Genomic DNA, 23,276 nt, shown 5'->3' on the forward strand with positions numbered 1-23,276 from the left:
TCTATGTGCTGCCATAGACTTCAAACTTGGATTCAAGTTTTTCACGTGAATTCGCCACATTGATCAACAGAAAGCTGATTGGATTTAAAGTGACTTAAGTGCAAGAGATGCATTGCGCATCACTACACCGTTGCCAGTAGAAAATGGAAGCTTTTTTTCAAATGTGACCACACTTTTATGCGGACACAGATGATGATATTTTGAAGAATGTTGGTAACCAAACACTTTTGGTGAACATTAATTTTATATATATGGTTACTAACGGGTTCAAGTCAGAAGTCCAGTCCATCTTACCTCCAATTGCTTGGGAAAGAAATAACACACCTCTGCTCAACAAGCAACATGATTAGCGACATCATCCATAGCACAAACTGTGCGAGGAGTTAAATTAAGATCTTGTCCAAATCCCTGTCCATAAGCAAAACGAATAGTGATGTTTAATTTGCAAACACCACTACTTTGCTCCAATCTGCAATAGACCAGCTATGATCACAAAAAGTGAAAATGAAAGAGCGCCCCCCTATGGATTACCTAAGACATAAACACTAGTCAAATCAAGGCTTGTGCAAACTTCACCTTGCAGTACCAGACATTCATTCATTAGGTCAATAGAAAGCTTCTTAAACCGGAAAAATAACAATTGATTATGGCTGCAATCTATTATATACTGCTAGAGATGAGAACTAGCAGCAGAAAACACCTGCGGAACCATTGCTGCTGGAATAAAATGTGTTTTTGTATTGAGCAGGCGAGATTCAATTTGTTATCTTGCTGAAATCCCTGTTGGCCAGTGTGCTGACACATATACTGCACTCAGCAAGTCCACACACAGACGTACAGAAATGCATATCTATGGACTCCAGGCAGAACCGCTGACTTAATGTAATCTGAAACCCATCTAAAACAGCTTACTGAATAAAATACAAATACACATCTGGACAAATAAAGACCGCATAAGGAAGACGTGTGTAAAAACATAACACTTTATACAAGTAGGCTGAAAAAAAAAATTTCAATGAATACACAAGTACTTTACAAATACAAATGCCGTTGTCCCCCCTCCAGAGTTATTTACATGTGTACCTGACCCAACATCAATACAAAAAGACGTATTTATGACTGAAAGCCCCGACATTATATGATTTACACACACAGAGGGAAAGTCTTGATTTAAGTCAGTTCGTTACTGATCGCAGGCCAATGTAAACACACTAACAGCCAAGCTGAGGTCTGACTCAACTGACTAATGGTGACATTGTTCATAACTATGTATAAGAAAAACAGAAATATTTCACAGATGTGTTTTCAGCAATGACGTTTCTTCCAAATCTAAGTTGGGAGGGTGATACTTCCCACAGCTGCTACCATGAAATGGCTGCATTGCAGGATAGTTTTCTATCAATTTGTTGTTAAATCACATTCTGAATTATTGTACCACTTAAACATTTCACACACAAGTACACATCACTAAACAGTTTTCAGATGAAATCCATCCATGCAGCTGAACTTGTGTGTATGGTGACAATAATTTGTTTTAGGGGGGTTTCATGATACAAGCTAATGTATTCAATTCTTTTATAGAAAGGGAGCATTCACATGTATCAAACTAATGGTAGTTTGCCATTTATACATCCCTAAAGAATGAGTTTGGTTCGCTGAGTCTTGCTAATCTTGATTCTCATCATTAAATGCTTAAATAAAGGGATATTTACTGACACAAACAGCAAAGGGACAACACCACCACAGCTACTAAAAAACATTGGGGGACACACACACATATAATTCGACTGATTGAACATTATGAATAATGTTGAGACGATCTGCCAAAAGAGTTCCCGGCAAGCCAAATGAAGTGTTCAAGTGATGAAGCTGATGGCTGTTGTGATCCAAACGCACTTGATCCATGACATGTTAAACGCTGTATAAACAGAGCATGTAGCATGGTAGAAAAAGAACAAGGAGCGTTTGGCGGCTCGGTAAAGAGTTCAGTATGAAAATGAGCCGTCGTACTGTGGTAAAGTCATGCTTGACTCCTGATGAACGAGCCTCGGTTAATAAGCTGTAAAAAAGAAAAACAAAAGAAACGGACTGGCCATAGTGTGAGGGCCACTGGCAGAGTGATGTTTGATTAACATGTGATGTGGTTAGCTTATGAGTGTTGCTTCAAATTGTAAAAAGCTCAATCCAGACGGTCACCGGTGAGTTCCTGTATTACAAAAGGTCAGTCTTTCCAAAGCAAATGAAAAAACCAAAACAAACCAAAAAAAGCCCTATGCTGTGCCCAGGTACTTCCTCCTCCTATGACTCTCTAGCTGCCACCACTGGCTTTGGCGGGGGTTTTGGAGCGCATGGCAGCCCCAGTGCGGGTGTTTCCTTTGCCTTGCTGGGGCTGCGGGGTGGCAGCGGTCTGCTGTGCTGGAGACTCAGAGACGGTGGCCGCCGCGATGCTCTGCTGCGGGGCAGGGCTGTGTGGCGCTGGGGTCTGGATTTGAGGGGAGGCGGCTGCTGCTGTAACAGCCTGCTGCTGGAGGAGCTTCTGTTGCACAGCCTGCGTGGCTGCGGTGGTGACTTGCACCTGGGCCTGTCCCGAACCTGCTGCGGGTGCTGCCTGCGTCAGGGCCACTGTCTGAGGCTGAGCCTGGATCTACACACACAAAATCAATTCAGCTATCAGAATCAGGAGTTACGATATCTTGTAATAATCACAGAACTAGGACTGCATGAAAATAATAATAATAAAAAAGTAAAAAAAATATTTGAAGACTGACATAACTGGGATAACACACACACATATATATATACAGTGGGGCAAAAAAGTATTTAGTCAGCCACCAATTGTGCAAGTTCAATACATTTCCATGACTTCATGACTTTTGAGACAATATTCATGACCTACATGTTCCATTATTTTACGATAAGAATAAAAATCTGTTCAAATTATCATAGCATCTGTTAACTAAAATTCATGACTATTAATGCTACTTGTTTGCTTTCTTGTTTTAGTAATAAGTACAAGCTGCAACTGCGCCAGACGTTACTCCACATATCACATCACTGAATATTATCATTTATTTAACTGTGTGGCCAGGATGGCCATTTTGGTGGCATTTTGTGTGTATTTTTGCTGCTTAAACGCAACAAGCTGCTCTATAGAGCCCTGCATTTTAGCCCGAGCCTGACGGGCCCAGACTTATTTATGAGTCTGAGACGCGGGCCGGGCATTGGGCTTTCTTCCTCCTCATTTTTATATTTTAGATATTCATCAATTATTATGGTGATGAAAAAGATTTGCCGCACTGGTGGAAACAACACGAGACCAGCGTGTCCAGCAGCAGCGAGTGCTGGAAGAGTTCCATGTTAAAGCGCACGCAAAGCTTGCTGCAAAACCCCAGCAAGTAATTACCATGATGAATGCCCCAGGGGAGATAGAATATTTGCTGAGTTTCGGTTCATTTTTGTGAAGCGCTCCTGCTCAAGACCGAGACGGCAGAAAGCGCATCCTGTTTGTTTTCTAAAAAAGCACAACGTATGCTGATATTGTGAGTGCACACAAATAAAAGTAGACCCTTAATAGTTCCGAATGATGTATTACTCTTACCTTTATGAGCAAAAATGACGGTTGTTTCCACTGTTATAAGAAAAAAATGCAAGTGATTGCGTTGGGACTCCATGTCCTGCAAAGCGCGCTTTAGCTTCTCTGCACAAATGACTGAATATGCGCCTAATAGCACACATTTATCTAGGTTAAACATTTAAACTAACATTGTGATATGCTTTTTAAAAAGTATTTTATATAGGCCTAGACATTTTATTTTAGTCAAGTTTCAGAAGGCTAAATTGATCAAACATAGGCTATGATTAACTCACTGTCTGCCACTGGCCGCTTGGTTGTTATTTTAAAAAACAAAAACTTGAACAAAAAATGTTCCAAACATATTTCTAAATTAACGTAATAAAGAAACTAAAATAAATATAACCACTTTGCCATTAAAACAAAACTGAACTATTTTTATGGCTACAACATCAGCTGTGTAATGGTGAAGAGAGAAAGAGAAAAAAGACACGGGCTCCAGTCGGACTCGGCTGGTAATTCTGATAATCTGTCGGACAAGGGCCGGACTAGGGCATATGTTTGAGGCCCGTGCAGGGTTCTACTGAGCTTGTTTGGTAGCAAACTCAATTTGGTACTCGCAAGGCGGCTTTATATACGCACACGACCTTTGGATGTACCGAATGGCTTAAAAAGACGTGCAGATAAATAATACAATGCAACAATGACCCGATTAGGCAAGTGACAATTCTGTCAACTGTCCCGAAACGTGAGCGAAAGTCTTGTATCGCAGCGTGCAGCGGCTCTTGTAGCGCAGACAAGATGCGCCGATGTGAAGCCGTTTGAAGAGAAAGTCAAAAAGAGAAGACGCGGTACAGCTGAATCACTCATGCTGTTTTCAAATGACTGATTTGATCAGTCTGTGTGGATTTATTTACTCATCAAACCTACATGCTATAGGCTATTGAATAAATGTGTGAATATCCATCATTTTAAAGTCAAAAACTGTGGGAATGAGTAAAATATAGCCTATGCGCAATCCCGCACCGAAATTCAGGACCTGATTAAACAATTCTATTATACAGAGTTTTGTGAAATAGATTTCAATGACTTTTCCAAAACTTTCTGGGTTTATTTATTTTTCCAAAACTTTTCCAGGTTTTCCATGACCGTACAAACCATGAACTTAGTATGAGAGCCTGTTCTAGTACACCCCCAAAACAAAATCAAGACTTTGTAAAAGAGCATAATAGGACCCCTTTAAAGTATTATTTCAAACACCACAGATTTCTTATGAAGTTCAATGATAAAATACTTACAGATACTACAGTAAAGACAGTATTGACGACTCCAGCTCCAATGGTGGCATAAACGGGCTGATTCACTCCAGCTGACTCAAAAATACCAGTTGAGTAATAAAAGACCTTTGAGAAACACAAAGAAAAGTCCAAATGATTAACTAAAGAATGTAAAGTGATAGTAAAACAAGAGCACTAGTGTATATTAAACATTTGACAGTCTGACCAAATAATGAGCTATAAAGTGGAAGTTAAAAATCATGGCTGATATCAGAAATTATTTGTCACATTCAAAATGTAAGGTCAAGTCCAGCACATTGAATTTCAGGATACTGTATTTTGGAACATAATGAAAGTTTCGCATTCCAAGTATAGTAAGATATCCAAATATTTACTGCTTATATAAAGAATGCATATTATAAACAATATACATACTGTTTCACATTCAAAATAGTAGGTAGTATGCAGTAACGAGCACAGTGCATGATGGGTAATGTATGTCACTCACAGCATTGATGCCAGACAGCTGCTGGGACAGCTGCAGCATGATAGCGATGAGCAGAGGCTGGCGGTAAGCAGCGGTGCGGAAGAGCTCTGGGATGGTCACCTTCTTCTCCATGGCCATCTTCGCACTCTCCTCCTTCATCTCCTGCATGTCCTTCCCCACATCCTCGTAACCACGGAGACGCACCAGCGCTGAGGGACAAAATAACGGAGGTTTGGTCATACAAATCTAACAAGAAAGACTACTACATTTTGGCATGGGTAAAACTGTTGAATGTTAAGTGACAATTCTGTCAACTGTCCCGAAACGTGAGCGAAAGTCTTGTATCGCAGCGTGCAGCGGCTCTTGTAGCGCAGACAAGATGCGCCGATGTGAAGCCGTTTGAAGAGAAAGTCAAAAAGAGAAGACGCGGTACAGCTGAATCACTCATGCTGTTTTCAAATGACTGATTTGATCAGTCTGTGTGGATTTATTTACTCATCAAACCTACATGCTATAGGCTATTGAATAAATGTGTGAATATCCATCATTTTAAAGTCAAAAGCTGCGGGAATGAGTAAAACTATGCGATATAGCCTATGCGCTAATCCCGCACCGAAATTCAGGACCTGATTAAACACAATTCTATTATACAGAGTTTTGTGAAATAGATTTCCATGACTTTTCCAAAACTTTATGGGTTTATTTATTTTTCCAAAACTTTTACAGGCCTGGAAATTGCTGTTTTAAAATTCCATGACTTTTCCAGGTTTTTCATGACGTACGAACCCTGTATGTATGTATGTATATATATATATATATATATATATATATATAAATTAATAAATTAAAAAAGAACAATTTATTTTATAAATATATTTATATATTATAAATGTCTTGACTGTCACTTTTGTTCAGTTTAATGCATTCTTGCCAAATAAAAGCATAAATGTCTTTATAAAAATGTTACTGACCCCAAACATTTGAACAGCAGTATATGTTAATTATATTCAATAAAAAATAATGCAATCAGTGAAAAAGGAAAGTCATTTCAGAGGTGGAACAAAATCAGGAACAAACACAAAGAAAGGAAACACGGTCAATTTTGACTTAAAGTTCACTTTAAAAAAGGCACCAAATAATGAATTTAAGCAATCGAACACAAAGTACACCAAACACTGAAACACTTACCTGTTGAGGTGAGGATACTATCTGCTGCTGAACTATTTGAGGGAGTTTAGCGACCTACAAGCAGAAGGGAAAATCACTACAAAGCCAAGCTGGGCACTAAACCACACACATAAAGCACTACATGGCACTGCACATCAAAATACTTACAATCTGACCACACCACATGTCAGGCTTTGCACTTGTGCGGGTGCTGGCTGTGAAAGTCTAACTTCTTACCTGTATCTGCTGTGTTGTGGTTGGTTTCTGTGGCTGTGCAATGGAGGTGAAGAACTGGGTCTTAATGCCAGGCTGAAGTTGAGTGGTGGCAGTGTATGTCACTTTCTGCTGCTGTTGGGCTGTGGTCTGAGCGGCCTGCTGCGTGCCCAGCTGAACAGAGAGATACAGAGACAAAGGAGAGAGGGGTTGAAGAAACATTTATACAAATAATGCTTTATTAAAAAATAAATCACACTGGCTGACTGGCACCTTTTGCTGCACTGCAGCCTGTGTTTGCTGTGGCTGTGCTGCCTTCTGGACTGCAGCCGCCTGGGCAGCTGCCTGCTGCTTTTGTCTCTGCAACAGTTGCACCTGGAACGGGTGGGTCACCACTGGACCACCTGCACAAACACACACACACACGCTTTAGTCTACAGGAGCCCCAAAAAGGTTGTTACTGACATTGAGACTATGTGGGTGAGTAAAGAAAGCAGGCATCTCTGCTAGACTCATGGTCATAAACAGTGCAAATAAACAGTCTTGTGCCAGTCACTACAGCTTCTGTAAGCCTCTGTTTGATAATTGATTTGGTTTGCTTGACAATAAGTTACTGAAATCTCTAATCTCTTACGCCGGGAGTACATAGTGCAAAACAAAAAAATTTAATAAAAAGGGGGTGTTTAATACATTACAAACTCCTACATGCTATAGGCTATTGAATAAATGTGTGAATATCCATCATTTTAAAGTCAAAAACTGTGGGAATGAGTAAAATATAGCCTATGCGCAATCCCGCACCGAAATTCAGGACCTGATTAAACAATTCTATTATACAGAGTTTTGTGAAATAGATTTCCATGACTTTTCCAAAACTTTATGGGTTTATTTATTTTTCCAAAACTTTTACAGGCCTGGAAATTGCTGTTTTAAAATTCCATGACTTTTCCAGGTTTTTCATGACGTACGAACCCTGTATGTATGCATGTATATATATATATATATATATATATATATATAAATTAATAAATTAAAAAAGAACAATTTATTTTATAAATATATTTATATATTATAAATGTCTTGACTGTCACTTTTGTTCAGTTTAATGCATTCTTGCCAAATAAAAGCATAAATGTCTTTATAAAAATGTTACTGACCCCAAACATTTGAACAGCAGTATATGTTAATTATATTCAATAAAAAATAATGCAATCAGTGAAAAAGGAAAGTCATTTCAGAGGTGGAACAAAATCAGGAACAAACACAAAGAAAGGAAACACGGTCAATTTTGACTTAAAGTTCACTTTAAAAAAGGCACCAAATAATGAATTTAAGCAATCGAACACAAAGTACACCAAACACTGAAACACTTACCTGTTGAGGTGAGGATACTATCTGCTGCTGAACTATTTGAGGGAGTTTAGCGACCTACAAGCAGAAGGGAAAATCACTACAAAGCCAAGCTGGGCACTAAACCACACACATAAAGCACTACATGGCACTGCACATCAAAATACTTACAATCTGACCACACCACATGTCAGGCTTTGCACTTGTGCGGGTGCTGGCTGTGAAAGTCTAACTTCTTACCTGTATCTGCTGTGTTGTGGTTGGTTTCTGTGGCTGTGCAATGGAGGTGAAGAACTGGGTCTTAATGCCAGGCTGAAGTTGAGTGGTGGCAGTGTATGTCACTTTCTGCTGCTGTTGGGCTGTGGTCTGAGCGGCCTGCTGCGTGCCCAGCTGAACAGAGAGATACAGAGACAAAGGAGAGAGGGGTTGAAGAAACATTTATACAAATAATGCTTTATTAAAAAATAAATCACACTGGCTGACTGGCACCTTTTGCTGCACTGCAGCCTGTGTTTGCTGTGGCTGTGCTGCCTTCTGGACTGCAGCCGCCTGGGCAGCTGCCTGCTGCTTTTGTCTCTGCAACAGTTGCACCTGGAACGGGTGGGTCACCACTGGACCACCTGCACAAACACACACACACACGCTTTAGTCTACAGGAGCCCCAAAAAGGTTGTTACTGACATTGAGACTATGTGGGTGAGTAAAGAAAGCAGGCATCTCTGCTAGACTCATGGTCATAAACAGTGCAAATAAACAGTCTTGTGCCAGTCACTACAGCTTCTGTAAGCCTCTGTTTGATAATTGATTTGGTTTGCTTGACAATAAGTTACTGAAATCTCTAATCTCTTACGCCGGGAGTACATAGTGCAAAACAAAAAAATTTAATAAAAAGGGGGTGTTTAATACATTACAAACTGAAAAAAAAACAAAAACAATTTGAGACTTACATGTAATTTAAGATTGGAAAAGAGTTACAAACAGATGGACAGACAGCTTTTTTGTTCTTAGACAATTGGATCAATGAAAGATTGCTCAAATTCTTTCATGAGAACAAGAGAGGTCTGCAGTAACTCGCTGAACTTTGGCAGAAACGGTATGATGTCATGCAGTGTGTGTACCAGGAGTCGTCCGAGATGATATTTTACAGCGGATTGCTCAAGTTATCAGCTGAGATGTAGTACAAGTAGCTACTAATTGTTAGCTTTAGTGTGTAATAGGCTATTTAATTCACTAGGGCTGCCACTAGCGATTATTTTTATATTGATTAATCTAAACTAGGGCTGTAATGGTCGCCATGACAACCGCGCCACAGCGGTAGTCGATTGCAATTGTGTTGACAGTAAAATGTTAAACGAATTGTATCTTGACAAGACAAATAAAACTAAGAAATACAATTTTTGTACAATCTACATTTTTTCTCGGCGATACTTTTTTTCCTACTGTGTTGACAGCAAAATATTAGACAAATCTTTGTACCATGACAAGACAAAGAAAATAAATACAATGTTTGTGCAGACTACATTTTTATTTGTTATCTCTCTTTCAGTAGTGGAAATTTAAATAGCGATGCACTGAAATGAAAATTCTTGGCCGAAGCCGAACAAAATGAAACACTGGGCAGAATACCGAATACGCCCCCCATGTATTTTGCCAAATTTTTTTCACCATTGCATAAATTAAATAGCCAAAATGTTATTTTTACTGTTTTGTCTTGCTTTTCAAAGAAAAAAATCTATTACAATACAACAATTTAAAAATATTTAACACTGAACATTTTTAACATTCTAGCAGACACTATACCAACAAAGCACAATTTAACTTAAAATTAATAAGTTAGTAAAATAATAATTTTTTCTCTCGCTGTCGGTGCTTGTAATGATTTTTGCGTCTTTCTCTGGCAATTTCAAATGCTTCCACACTGCTGACATGTTTGTTGCATTATAAAGAGTGCGTGCCTCTCACTCTGCCCTGGTTGCTATTTGACTGCGTCATATCATTGTTCGGTACAATTTATTCGGTCTTTTCACTTATTTTCGCACCGAAAGAGCTTTTTTTGCTATTTTCGGCCGAATAATTTCGGTTGCCGAACATTCGGTGCATCCCTAAATTTAAATGTGAGATTCTGAAAACGAGATCTATTTACAAATTGCACTGCTCATATTAGTGGTGTGGAGGAAACGGTTGTTATTTTTGTCAAAGTGTGAAAACAAAATAATATAAAATGATCAGTCGATTAAAAATATTGATGTTGACTAATTATCAGCGTCGACACAGTCGATTATATTGACCAATCGCGACAGGCCTATCTTATTCTCCTCATTTCAGTCTGTACCTGCTTTCTGCGCTTGCCCGATGGCAACACTAATGCCAGCCACAGTGACAGGAAGGGTCGTGACTCCGGCGGAGGAGACCACAGCAGGAACTGAGACGACAGGAGGTGGTTTGGTCAGAGTCACCTGAGCGGTTTGAGCTTGAATGGGTCCTGGGGCTGTGACACGTGTCTGAATGAAAAGACATATAAAGAATTAATGTGCATTCAAGTGTATGTGAAAGGGTTAGTCTGAGTGTGTATGTATGTTCTTACCAGTCTGGCCACCTGTAAGTTGGTGACTGTAGTTCCAGTAAGCACAGGTCCTGCTCTGGGCGCAGCTGCTATCTGAGGGTTGGACGTAGCCGCTGATGTGGTGTGAATCTGCTGCGGCTGCTGAGTAGATGCAGCCTGCTGACCTTGAGCTGCAGCAACCGCCGTCGCAACCTGCTGCTGGGCCATCTGCAGCTTCTGCTTCTGTTAAACATATATTTATTAGGTAATACTTTATAATAACTGTAATTTATAAATCATCAACAAACAATATATAATGCTTAACCGATCATTAGATAATATATATTCACATAGCTAGAAATATGAGATAACGTTCTTGTTAATGTTTACTAATGAACTTACTAAACATTACCTAATGATTAACATATGATTATTAATGTAAATTTAAATGCTTAATGTCAGTAAACGTTCAGTTCATATGATCTTCATTTGTTGGTCTTTGTTTGTTGTGAAGACCTCTATTCACGCGTCTTTACAGATCATTTATTAATCATTTGTTCATGTTTTTGCAATAGCCAATCTAAAGTTGAAACTATTCATCATTTGTAAACGTTTATAAACGATTACTAATCATTTAGTATATTTATGTGCATTGGACTTTTAGCTAATGTAACAAGTTTTGTGTAAAGGGTGGCTGGTTAAGTTTAGCTAAATGCTTGCTAAAGACACAACCTACCCACACCACCAAACCTGTCCCTAACCTTACCCACATCACACCTCAATAGCAGCAAAAGTGTTGTGCATTAACACAAGCTTTTAATCATTTTATAACATCTGTTAAAATCATTTGTAAATTTTTAATAAGTGCTTGATCGTATGGAATTGAAAGTTTAATGACATTTGTAAGCATTTTAACTTGCATGAAATAATGATTTGTTTGAACATTATCTAATGTTTAATAAGTGTATTAGCAAACATTAACAAAACACATGATTTCATGTTTCTAACTCTTTGAACATATATTAACTAATGATCCATTAAGCATTATATAAAGTTTGTTAATGATTTATTAATGAAAGTTATTATGAAGTGTTACCTTAACATTTATTACACACTGAGCAATACTGTAATTGCATTTAGACTTCCTTCATATTAAAACCTCATATCAGAATAGGTCAGCAAAAGCAAAACAAATACGACATCTTCCATACTAAAGAACGTGTGTACCTGCTGTGGCTTTCCTACTGCTTTGATCTGTGGAGATGTAGCCTGTGTTTGTTGTTGCTGCTGCTGTAACTGTTGTCTGAGTTGTAACTGTTGGAATTGAGCTGGCGTGAGTGGTTTACTCTGAGAGAACTGCATACCGGGAGCTAGAGAAGCAAAAATACCAGCTTAAGAATAAAACAATGGTAGACAGGCCAGCCAGATATTAATGCACAAAAAAAAATGCGGGAGTGTGACTCTCTGAATCGATTTCGCCAGCAGAGAACCCAAATCACGCATGGCTTCTCTAAGGCTTCTCTCTACCTGAAGCAACCAGCGTGCGTGTTTGGGACTGACCCGGAGTCAGATTAGTGGACACCACAGCTGATGCAGTCACTGGGGTAACAGCTCTCATGCTCTGACCCGTCGCTATGGCAACGACCTCCGCTGGGGCAGCCGTTGCAGGCACTGCCCTCTGCTGAGTGTGAACCACCTGAGCCGTGGCCGTTCCTGCCGTCTGTTTGAGCAAACAAACATTTAACACTAATAAACAGCACAGAATGGTACAAATCAGCTGAAAAGTAATTTCACAACAAAATAATAGATCAACCTGACTATATTTTGTATTCTACACTTTCAATGTGGACTTCTGAACACCACACAGCAGGTCACACTGCAGGCAATGCTGTGACAATTCAAATCAGCTGATAATCTATATATCTGTGTAAACGGCAGGAGTTTTTCAGTTATTATGTGTGCTGTATGAGGGTGGACAGAACTCACAGGCATGACAGGAGATGCCAGACGCTTGTTCGCCTGGAACTGCCCAGGAGGAACTCCAGCCACAGTGTTTACAATCATATTTCCACTCACTGTAGCTGTCGCTGAAGTTTAAACAGAAATATACATAGATGAGCACTTATATAAACAGCACTCACAACTGGATGAACAAGTACAGGTTGTGTATAATTGTGATAATACCTGGCTGGATACTTGTGCCCACTGCAGCGGTCTTGATAGCTCCAGTCTTGAGAATCAGCAAAACACAAACAAGAGCAACATATTATACCCCTTATACCTTATTATATAATACACCACATTTTAAAAATGTGGGGTCAGTAAGATTTTTTTACTGAAATTAATACTTCATTAATACATTCGTTATTCACTAAGGACACATCAAACTGATCAAAAGTGACAGCCAAGACATTTCTAATTTTACAATTTTTCTTCCGTTCTCTTTCTATTTATTAAAGAATCCTGAAATAAAATATCAAGGTTTTCATAAAAATAATAAACATCACCATCGTTTTCAACACTAGTAATGAAAAGAAATGGCTGCTGAAAGATCAGCTTTGCCATCACTGGAACAAATTACATATTAAAATATATTAAAACAGAAAAGAGTTATTTTAAATTGTAATAATATTGCTATTTAAACTATATTATTTCACAATAGTACTGTTATTTGATCAAATATTAATGTCTTCTTGTTCTTATCTTAATGTCTTCTTGTACTTAATCTTATTAAGTATAACAGACCTCTTTCAAAAATATTTACAAAAATGCTCCTGACCCCAAACATTTGGAACAGTCGTGTATACATGAATAATATAACCGTCATACAGAAATAACTCTTAGACCTTCATCTTGGATAATCTAGGGCTAAATACAGGTGTACGTAAGGTCCAGTGTGACATTTAACATGCAGTGCCAAAGGAGTCTAACCAGTACAGTGGTGTTGGGGACTGCTGCTGCTCCGGGTTGGTTGGGCTGGGCCACTCCCGCTGCCTGTGCGGCCACTGCAGTGGCCTGTGGCTGGGCAGCAGCTCCCTGAGGCTGGGCGGCTCCTGTAGTCTGCTGCTGTTGTTGCTGGGCTAACTGCTGAGTCCTCTGCTGTTCGGCTAGTGCCTGCGGCAGCGGAATATAGAGGAAAAGAGAGAAGCGTTTAAAAACGGAAAAAAAGTAAGAAAAAAAGATATAAATAAATAAAAACAAAAAAAATTGTTTTTCATATAATTTATTTACCGTCAAAACCTCTTTAAGCGGTTCATTAAATAAATCTCACCTTCTTCTCTTTAGCAATTCTTTCAGCTCTCTGAGAGGCAACCTGGATAGGAGGCAGAGGCTTGTCGTAGCTTATCCCACTAGAAATCACAAAATGAATGAATGAGATGAATGAATGAGAACCACAAATGAATATCAAATGTGACTAAAGATGTACAATGTATTAAAGACTGTATCAGTCTATATTATTATTTTTTTTAAATGATGAATTTCAGTTCATTGGTCAATATTCGAAGCAGATTACTTCAGGTTTTTTTTTGTAAAAGCAAAGTAGCACGTCAAGAGTCAATACCTCTCAGCCAGCACAGAGGCATGTTTGGGATTCTTCTGGAATGGATTCATGCCCAGTCTAGAAACAAAAACATGAACAAAATTTGTTTGTTTGTTTTTTTACTCTGACAAAAGCATTCTGTCACAATCTAAATGCAATGCCTGGGTTGCTTTTAAAGATGTTTGTGTTGGACACTGCCTGCACATACAGTGGTTTTATTGGCGGGCTCCTCTTGCTAGCAATGATTTTCATCAGCTCAAAGCGGTTGTTGTATAGCTGGATCTGGGTGGCGTTGTCGTCCTGTGTGTAGATCTGACATGTGCGCAGAGGACGACTATTCTTGGACTGCGCGAAAAAGAAAGTGTTACCAAAGAAACACCTAGTAATATGTGCTGATTTTTTTTTCTTTTCTTATGTTTAATACCTTATAAATGCTCTTGGTCTTGTTCTTCTTAGGGTTAGCTTCATATATTAGCTGTAGGACAGTGTGTACAATTATGTAACAAGGAAAATGTTAAAGAAAAATAAATAAAAGGTACATCCTGGTACAATCTCCCACCTTGCCCTCCTCTCTGAGTATGATGACATTCTCATAGCGGTTACGGCATTGTTTCGGCGAGCGGTAAATTCTGCTACAGGAGTTGACCACATCGCTCACCAGGTCCCAGTTAGGAGTGTGCGCTGGAGACACGATGGTCAGGTTCAGAGGAAGTTCCAGTAACTGCTTCACAGCCTGTGAATGCAGAGAAAAAGACAAAATTACAATCTCAGCTAATCCATTTAACACCCAACTTTGTGTTTATACATTGGCAGTGATAATGCAATGACATTTGAAAATCAAGTACCTGTAGCAGGGCCCAATCTTCACTGATGAGCCACTCAGGGTTGTCCTGCCCAGCTTCCATGGCTGGTTTGAGCAGTGAGGGCAGTGGTTTGGCAAAGGGAGCCTGTTGCTTCAGAGAGAAGTTCTTCTTCTGGTCTTTGCCCTCCCGCCTTACTTTGAGCAGACTGGCCTTATCAAAGAGAGAGCGCGGAGGAATCACTGATTCTCCATGGCCCTTCTTTTTCTTACGTCCCAGAGCTGACGAGAGGGGGAAGAGAGAGAGAAAAAGACAGAATTTAGAATGCGTTTAAGCACAGTAAGTTCAGATGTTGAAAGCGTTTCTTGAGCAGTCCAACCTGACGGATCCATGTGTCTCTTGCGCTCTTTGCGGACATAGACTGGGGGCAGTTTGGATTCGGGCATAGGCGCAGTGTCATACATGAGGCAGATTACAGAGTCAATGTAGATATCGTTATCATCCTGTGGAGGAGTTGGGGGAGTCCACAGCTACAGAAAAGAGCAACAGTAAGACTCACAGAAATCATCAAGAATTTTACCCACAAATCAAAATAGACTAATAAGATATAATTAGCTTGACTAAATTAAAAATAGGCCTTTTTGTACTCTTTAGATTATTGGCATTGGAACATCATATTTCATTCATTAATTCAAAAAATCTAATTCTGATAACAGTTATATAACTGTAAGATATAAGACTTGTAAGATGTAAATAAAAAAATACCTTTAAGTCGTAAATTATTTATACATCACATTAACAATTGCATTGCTTTTGATTTAAATCAAATGCTATTAAAAAAATTGAATGCAATAACATCAAAGTGCAAAAAAAGAGACTTAAATATTAAGTAAATAAATATTTTGGAGTAAAATGTGATATGGACATGTTTTTGGGAGATTCACCCAAAATTCTCCCTCATCCTTTAATTCCCTTCAGGAATGTGCTTTCTTAAACTTACCGGCATTATTTCGGTTTGTCCATCCTCATTCTCGAACACATACTCCTGTAAAGACGAAGGGAACAGGGTATCAAATCTACACGACACAACATCACTTCCTACTGAAAAGCACATTAGAATATATTTGTACCATGTTGTATGCATCCTCTCTGGTGTAGGTGAACAGATCCTCCTCATCTTCTAGGATCATTTGTTCCTCTTTCTCTACCTTTATTTTTTGTTGCTGCTGCTGCTCCCAGCCTCTCTTAGCAGCTTCCAAGCGCTCCTGCAATGTCTGAATTATTTACAGGGCAGGCATAACATGTATTGTAATGTGTGAAAATGTTTCATACCTTTATAACCTGTTCATCCTCGCTGATGTGCAGGTACTCCAGATAGTGCAGTGCGTATCTCTCAATAGGAGTCAACTAAACAAAACACCACAAACTCTGGTCAGTACAATTTTTATTCAGCAAGGACAAATTGTTCAAAAGTGACACTAAAGACATTTATAATGTTACAAAATATTTTTTTTTCATTTAATTGCTGTTCTTTAAAACTTTCTATTCATCAAAGAATTCTGAAAAAAAAGTACCACAGCCTCCACAAAAATATTAAGCAGCACAAATGTGACCCTGGATCACAAAACCAGTCTCAAGTCGCTGGGGTATATTTTTAGCAATAGCCAAAAAAAAACATTGTACGGGTCAAAATTATCGATTTTTCTTTTATGCCAAAAATCATTAGGATATTAAGTAAAGATCATGTTCCATGAAGATATTTTGTAAATTTCCTACCGTAAATATATCAAAACTTCATTTTTGATTAGCATTGCTAAGAACTTCATTTGGACAACTTTAAAGGCGATTTTCTCAGTATTTAGATTTTTTTTGGCACCCTCAGATTCCAGATTTTCAAATAGTTGTATCTTGGCCAAATATAGTCCTAACAAACCATACATCAATGGAAAGCTTATTTATTCAGCTTTCATATGATGTATAAATCTCAATTTAAACTGGTTTTGACTGGTTTTGTGGTCCAGGGTCACAAATGTTTTCAACATTGATAAGAAATGATTTACGAGCTGTACTGTTTTCTTTCAAAACGATAATGTATAAAGTTTTTAACAGAATTTGCATGTTAAATAACACAAAACCAAAAGTTTACGGTTGCAGGGTATAAAAATCATGTACAAGAACAATTAAATTTTCAAGTAACACTTTCTATAACCTCACCTGCTCCATGACTGCTGTCAGCTCCTCTAACTGTGATGCCTCCTCTCTCACCCCGTCCTCCACATCCATCTCTTCTTGTCTTCCCACTTTCTCACTTTTTGTGTCTACCTCCGTCTCCTCCTCCTGCTGGGTTTTCAGTCGGATGGTGTTCAGGGCCTGGATGTAGGGTCTTGCCACGTGAGGGGGGATAGATTCGGATGGGGATGGCTCCTGGTGGAGAACCACAAACTCCTCCACCTTCTCTCCAGAACCAGCCTCAACCTCAAACAGATCCTGAATGGTGCGCTGTGAATGTCCAGCACATATTTATAATGTGAGCATCGGGCTGTGAGCTGCCTCACCGTCTACTGAAACGCAACCTCATAACTGGCAAGGTTTTGAAACAGTCCCTCAAAGTCAAAAGTAACAGTGATTACATGACTGTAAAAGCGTGTTTACCTGTGTTAAAAAGGCTAGAGTGTAGTCCATGCCCTGCGCAGCTACCTCTCTTATAAGGTCTTTAGTGCCATTCTTTAAGAGCTTCTCCTCAATTGAGTTCCCGCTCTCCAACCTGACAGAGCACAGCATCGGTAAAAAAGCTGACAAACATAAAACTGACAAGCAAAAACATTTCATTTGTCCATCAGTCTGACCTGTAGATGTGGATGTCTTTGGAGCGGCCGATCTTGTCACACCACTCCTGTGTGCGCATGTCCATGCTGGGATTTAGGTCTGTGTCGTAAAACACGATGGTGTCTGCGTCAAACACGTGGCCCATGGCTGAACAGCAGCGATTGGTCAGAATGGTGCACAAGATCTGTCTGTTGCGGTTAAACCTTTTGACCTGCTCCTGAAAGTGGTCGGGACATGAGGAACATGGTAAGTTAGGTATTGCGTTTTCAATAAAAGGATCAAGATCGGATGTTTATGTATTGGTGTTGATAACGCTTCACTGATATGCAAGCGTCCTTTGAGGCCCTGTGTGGAACTGAATCCAACAGGGAGGGAAGAGCGCTCGCTCAGCTGCCCTTTTAATTGCAGCCCAGAAAACCACACAGCCTCAGTGGGACATGGACTTGGCCGGGGCAACAGAGAGCAATAGAGAATATGTTACTCCATGTCTTTTACCTGTCTCTCCTCCAGTGACAGAGACTCATCCAGCCGTACATAGGTGAGATGACTGTGGTCTAAGAAGGCCTCCAGTATATCCAGCATGCTGGTCATCTGGGTGAAGATCATAACACGCCTGTTCTCAGCGCTCAGTTTCTGCAGCAGGATGGACAGTGCCTCCAGTTTTCCTGCAAACAGATACAGGAACATTATATCAATATTTCTACTACCAATATACCAGTTTTATTTTTTCCGCTGGTTGCAGACCCTGATTGCCGCGCTATATTGTTTATTTGTTTGTTTTTTCAATGGCATTCTATTATGATATTATCCAACTCAGACAGGATCTAAACCAGAATAAGACTCAGAAGTTAGCCAGACTTTATACTGATATTTATAGATTATAAAGGCGACAAGTTTAATGCATACACTACTGTTCAAAAGTTCAGGGTCGGATTTTTTTTGTTTTTGTTTTTTAAAGAAGTCTCTTATGTTCTCTAAGGCTGCATTTAATTAAAAAAAACATCCAGTAAATGGAGTAAAAATAGTAATATTGTGAAATTTACTGTATTAAAGTTTAAAATATCTTTCTATTTGAATACATTTTAAAACAATTTTATTTCTGTGATGGCAAAGCTGAATTTTCAGCATAATTACTCCAGTCTTCAGTCACATGTTTCTAATCATTCTAATATGCTGAAAATTCATTTCTTATTATTATATGTTGAAATATGTTGTATATATGTTGAAAACAGCTGTGCTGCTTAATATGTTTGTGGAAACTGTAATTTTTTGCATTACTTTTTTCTAGGATGTTCTGATGAATAGAAAGTTCAAAGTAACAGCATGTATTTGAAACAGAAAACTTTTGTTACATTATAAATGTCTTCAGTGTGACTTTCAATTAATTTAAGGTGTCCTTGCTAAATAAAAGTATTTGTTTAAAAAATATTAAATAATACATATTAAAATATGTATTACAGACCCAACATTTTTGAAAGGTACTGTAAATGACATAACGGTAGTTACATGATGGATAGAAGATACCATATAGCAAATACATAATAATATGCTCAACTAAATATCAGCAGTATTTGTAAAATTGAAATCTGAAGGTAACATTGTTGAGGATTTTGTTGTGGTGCACACCTGAATCCATCTCCAACATGTGTACATCAGGGAACCTGACGACAGGAGGACAGGCTAAGTTACGGATCTCTGCGTTTTGTGGAGCAGACACTTCCTGTAGCCGTCGCCTGAATGATTTTTGTGCTAGGCTGTAAGATGGTGGAGGATTGGATGCATACAGCTGAGGGGGAGGGGCCACAGCAGCAGGAAGTATGCAGGAGAACCTAAAATAAAACAGGAAGCAGCATTAAATGACAAAAAGTTCACAAAACTGCTTTCATGGCAAGGAGTTCATGGTCAAATTCAGACCTCTTCAACAAGATGCCTGCTGCTGCCTCCTGCTCTGTGTTGGAGAGAATCACTGAGCGAAGTGGAGCAACCGTGGACACACATGTCTGCTGAGCCCTAATACAGCTGTCTCTGCCGACCCAAGACCAGCGGGAGTGCTGAGGTGCGGGGAAGGTTGGTGGAGGTCGTCCCTCATAAACAGAGCAGCTCTTGATCAGGTCAGAACCGTACATCACAGAGCGTGAGGACCGCCGCTCATTGGCATGAAATAAACTAGCCAGACGCTCTTTCAGCTGCCTGTTTCTTTCCTCGCTTGACTCCTAAATAGACACAAAGATAAGGTTTAGAGTTCACAACTATTTAATGAACTTCATCAATTCCTTCAACGTCTTTCAAAATCATCTACCTGCGTTGTGGCGTTTGCTGCGCGTTTAGCATTTGTTTCCATGTCTGTGGTAGCTGGAGTGCCTGTGGTGCTTGCTTTAATGGAAACAGGCGGAAACAGTTGAAGTTAACTAAAACAGCAGCAGAACATCACATACTTAGGTTAGTGGTTCTCAACCAGCGGGCCAGGAACCACTAGGGGGCCTTAGCAGAATTTTTTTGGGGGGCAAAAGATAGCTTAGAATTATTAAAAAATAATACTAAATATGCTTCAAAAATTAGATATAGCAATGGGAGGAAAAAGCAAGATGACTGGCATCTAATTTTTTATTTTACTTCTCTCACCAACTGTCATTTTTATTTAAGAAACAGAGTTCCCATGGAAGAACTAGAAATTAAAAAAAAATTAAATCTTGAAAAGTTATGACAACTTCTATAATAAATATAAAATTTTGACTAGCTAAGCTAAGCTCTAAAAAATGTAATCCGGTAGAAATAGACTAATTTACATTTTTTTTACTATTAAACATTTATTAAATTTTTATTGGAAATTAAGCCTGTAAACCCTGAAGAATATACTGTCCTTGAATCTTTTGAAATAAAATTATTATTAATATATTAAATTATTTTAATATATTGCAACTCCTAGTTTCTATGATTTAAAAAAAAAATAGATTGAAAACAAGCAGGTACTGGTAGCAGCAACATCTTAGCCTACATGGGGTCCTTTAAAAAATTAAGGTGGAGAATCACTGATTTAGGTGATGGTCGATCACTAATGAAAATAATCAGGACAGAGCAGGTACTTACCTTGCGGTGGCATGGAGGTGGCAGGGGACGGCGTGCCTGAGGAGTTCTGGACAGGCACAGCCTGGGGTATGGTAGGCATCACCATGGGCGGCCCCTGTGGCCTGAGAAGAGGCTGTCCAGGGGCTGACACAATTTGCAAGATGTTGCCTACAGCAGGCACATAAATGTATGAGCGTCACATTAAGCTATGTTATGAGGATTGACTAAACACACATAAAATCAGCTGACACAAGTGACTGGACATGGAAGTGCAATGAAACAGAGAGAGGATGAATATGGGCTGGACATTACCGAGTGTACCTTGGAGCTGCAGGGGCTGGCCGGTGGTGAGCTGTCGCAGCTGACTTGGAGACAAGGTGAACTTGTTGCCCTGGAACTGCAGGGTCACAGGGGTCTCTGGCTGGGCAATACGACCCTGCCCAACCAACTGAGCAACCTTCACTACATCTCCACCTTCAGTAGAAAACAACTCATGTTAAATGATAGTGCAAAGTGGCTGACATTTTATCTCTGAGAAAGAAAGAAAATTTTAGTTAGTTTAAGGGTGAGCACGGAAAGGGACATGCACAACCAGTGTGTTAAACAGGAAAAATGACACTTTTTCCTCAAACAAAACCTTACAAAAAAACCTGAAACAAACAAAATGAAACCAGACTGATTCGTTTAGCAGAGCAAAACAAAGTGGGAGAAATATTTGTTTGTTTAAAAGGTCTTCCATGTAACGATGGTTACATGTGACATGGGGAGTAGGCCCGCAAGCTTGATGCTCTTTACACCCACAGATGGGCAACAAAATAAACGGCTCTGAAGAAAAGCTGCACTGAAAAGATAGGGAGGCAAAACTGTATTATAAAGCTTCTGGATCATCCTTCAGCTGTACTGCATGAAAAACAAAGATATTAATCATTAAAACGCAGAAGGAAAAAAAGAAGAGAAAAACAGAATATGTAAAAAAAAGAAGATGTGAATAAACTGGAGGCAGCGGGTGCAGTCCGGAGAAAGATCTGGAGGGTTCATGCTTGTTTGTGAAGGGTGAGGAGAGAAACCACCATAGGTCATCTGCTGAAGATTTTCTGCACTTCAAATCAGACTGGAAATACGCCAGATTTATGGTGTTGATATGGCTGAATTTTAGTTGAATATCACCATTAGTTTCTTTGGTGGAACTCTGTATGTCTGTTTGCCCACTTCAGCTTTCTGTAACCAAATTTATTTTCCAATGTAACGCATCAACCACTGTCCCACACCGGGTAAACACCCTCTGGCTCAGCCTGTTACACTAGCCATGACCCAAACTCTCGCTACAGGTTTAGTTAGAAAGAGATCTGAGCTGACCACTCTAAATGTGTTTTATGGTGCCTGGGAGGCTCAGTGTTTACACCTTTGGGAGAGATAAACCCATTAATGGCATGCTTATAGTAGTTAATGTACAATAAACTGGCTTAAGATAATGTATTCCAGATGTCACCTTTTAGTAAGATGGCAGAAAAAGAAAAAAAAAAACACATACACACAAAATAATTGACGTGAGCATATTTTTAGGAAAGAAACATCTACACAAAAAAGCAACTACAAAAATATCATACCACTTCACAAAAACTTGCAGATTGTGAAACAGTTCTGGGTCTAAGTGTGGGAACACGTTTGTGTAAGATACATAAGAATGGGTCTTACCCTGTGCAGAAGTGCTTGTGGTAAGAGGCGATTTGCCTCTGGGCTGTGTGCTTGGAGCTGCAGTAGCAGGGTTGGCAGTGGTGGTGGGGGCAGCAGTCACAGCAGTGGCACGGGGGGCTTGAGTGGTGCTGCTAGTCAGGGGGACCAGATGACCCTCTGGTTTAGTCCCATACTGCACCGGCAGAAACAACCTGAAATTACAAATATGCCACAGTCAGAATCAATTCATATGGCCAAATCCTGTTGTACATGTCCACATTATAATGAAATAAATAAAAACAACAAAATGTAAAATAATTAATAAAAATTATACCAATGATTTTATAATATATTTTCTCTTTCATAATGAGGTGATACACTAAATGCAATTTTTTTCATGCTAAATGTTAATGTTTGCATTTGTATTTAATAGAAAAACAACTGTAACATATTGTTGGGCGATGTCAACAAAATTGGCATCGGACGATGTCTACAGTGAAACATCGCAATGGACGATGACATCGGCAGCGCGGGGGGGGTGGGGGGTGCCGTTGGAGTTAGGGGGTGTGCCCGAAGCGTCAATCATTATAAGGCATGGAAAACAAATAACTATTCCTAACACTGTGTCTTCACCGGACACGAGCGGTGCGGTGCGACAAAATACTATAGAACCACTGATCTATAATAGAGATTCATTATATATAAATCAGTCTATAGAACTCATTATAATCAGTGATGCTGTCTACACTGGATGTGGCGTGG

General features: G+C 39.3%; 1 protein-coding gene across 1 annotated transcript in view; it reads right to left on the bottom strand.

Moving 5' to 3' along the window:
- Positions 1–254: 254 nt before the first annotated feature.
- The window catches only part of LOC107566015 (E1A-binding protein p400-like), a 51,919-nt gene continuing 28,897 nt past the window's right edge, over positions 255–23,276 (bottom strand). The window contains exons 25-55 of the mRNA XM_016251368.1: positions 22,536–22,726; positions 21,162–21,314; positions 20,862–21,008; positions 20,074–20,147; positions 19,689–19,987; positions 19,401–19,603; positions 18,270–18,439; positions 17,795–17,991; positions 17,601–17,712; positions 17,163–17,447; positions 16,281–16,355; positions 16,079–16,213; positions 15,949–15,993; positions 15,328–15,478; positions 14,994–15,229; positions 14,708–14,881; positions 14,573–14,623; positions 14,357–14,493; positions 14,170–14,226; positions 13,879–13,957; positions 13,539–13,721; positions 12,792–12,837; positions 12,594–12,694; positions 12,135–12,327; positions 11,835–11,977; positions 10,650–10,850; positions 10,398–10,566; positions 8,555–8,685; positions 8,306–8,455; positions 8,090–8,143; positions 255–2,644 (exon numbers count right to left, since the gene is read on the bottom strand). Coding sequence (XP_016106854.1) covers positions 2,309–2,644; positions 8,090–8,143; positions 8,306–8,455; positions 8,555–8,685; positions 10,398–10,566; positions 10,650–10,850; positions 11,835–11,977; positions 12,135–12,327; positions 12,594–12,694; positions 12,792–12,837; positions 13,539–13,721; positions 13,879–13,957; positions 14,170–14,226; positions 14,357–14,493; positions 14,573–14,623; positions 14,708–14,881; positions 14,994–15,229; positions 15,328–15,478; positions 15,949–15,993; positions 16,079–16,213; positions 16,281–16,355; positions 17,163–17,447; positions 17,601–17,712; positions 17,795–17,991; positions 18,270–18,439; positions 19,401–19,603; positions 19,689–19,987; positions 20,074–20,147; positions 20,862–21,008; positions 21,162–21,314; positions 22,536–22,726 — 4,678 coding nt within the window. The 3' untranslated portion in view covers positions 255–2,308. The remainder of the gene's footprint in view (positions 2,645–8,089; positions 8,144–8,305; positions 8,456–8,554; positions 8,686–10,397; positions 10,567–10,649; positions 10,851–11,834; positions 11,978–12,134; positions 12,328–12,593; positions 12,695–12,791; positions 12,838–13,538; positions 13,722–13,878; positions 13,958–14,169; positions 14,227–14,356; positions 14,494–14,572; positions 14,624–14,707; positions 14,882–14,993; positions 15,230–15,327; positions 15,479–15,948; positions 15,994–16,078; positions 16,214–16,280; positions 16,356–17,162; positions 17,448–17,600; positions 17,713–17,794; positions 17,992–18,269; positions 18,440–19,400; positions 19,604–19,688; positions 19,988–20,073; positions 20,148–20,861; positions 21,009–21,161; positions 21,315–22,535; positions 22,727–23,276) is intronic.

Source organism: Sinocyclocheilus grahami, unplaced genomic scaffold (genome assembly GCF_001515645.1).
Source record: "Sinocyclocheilus grahami isolate Dianchi unplaced genomic scaffold, SAMN03320097.WGS_v1.1 scaffold1041.1, whole genome shotgun sequence".
Lineage (NCBI taxonomy): Eukaryota > Metazoa > Chordata > Actinopteri > Cypriniformes > Cyprinidae > Sinocyclocheilus > Sinocyclocheilus grahami.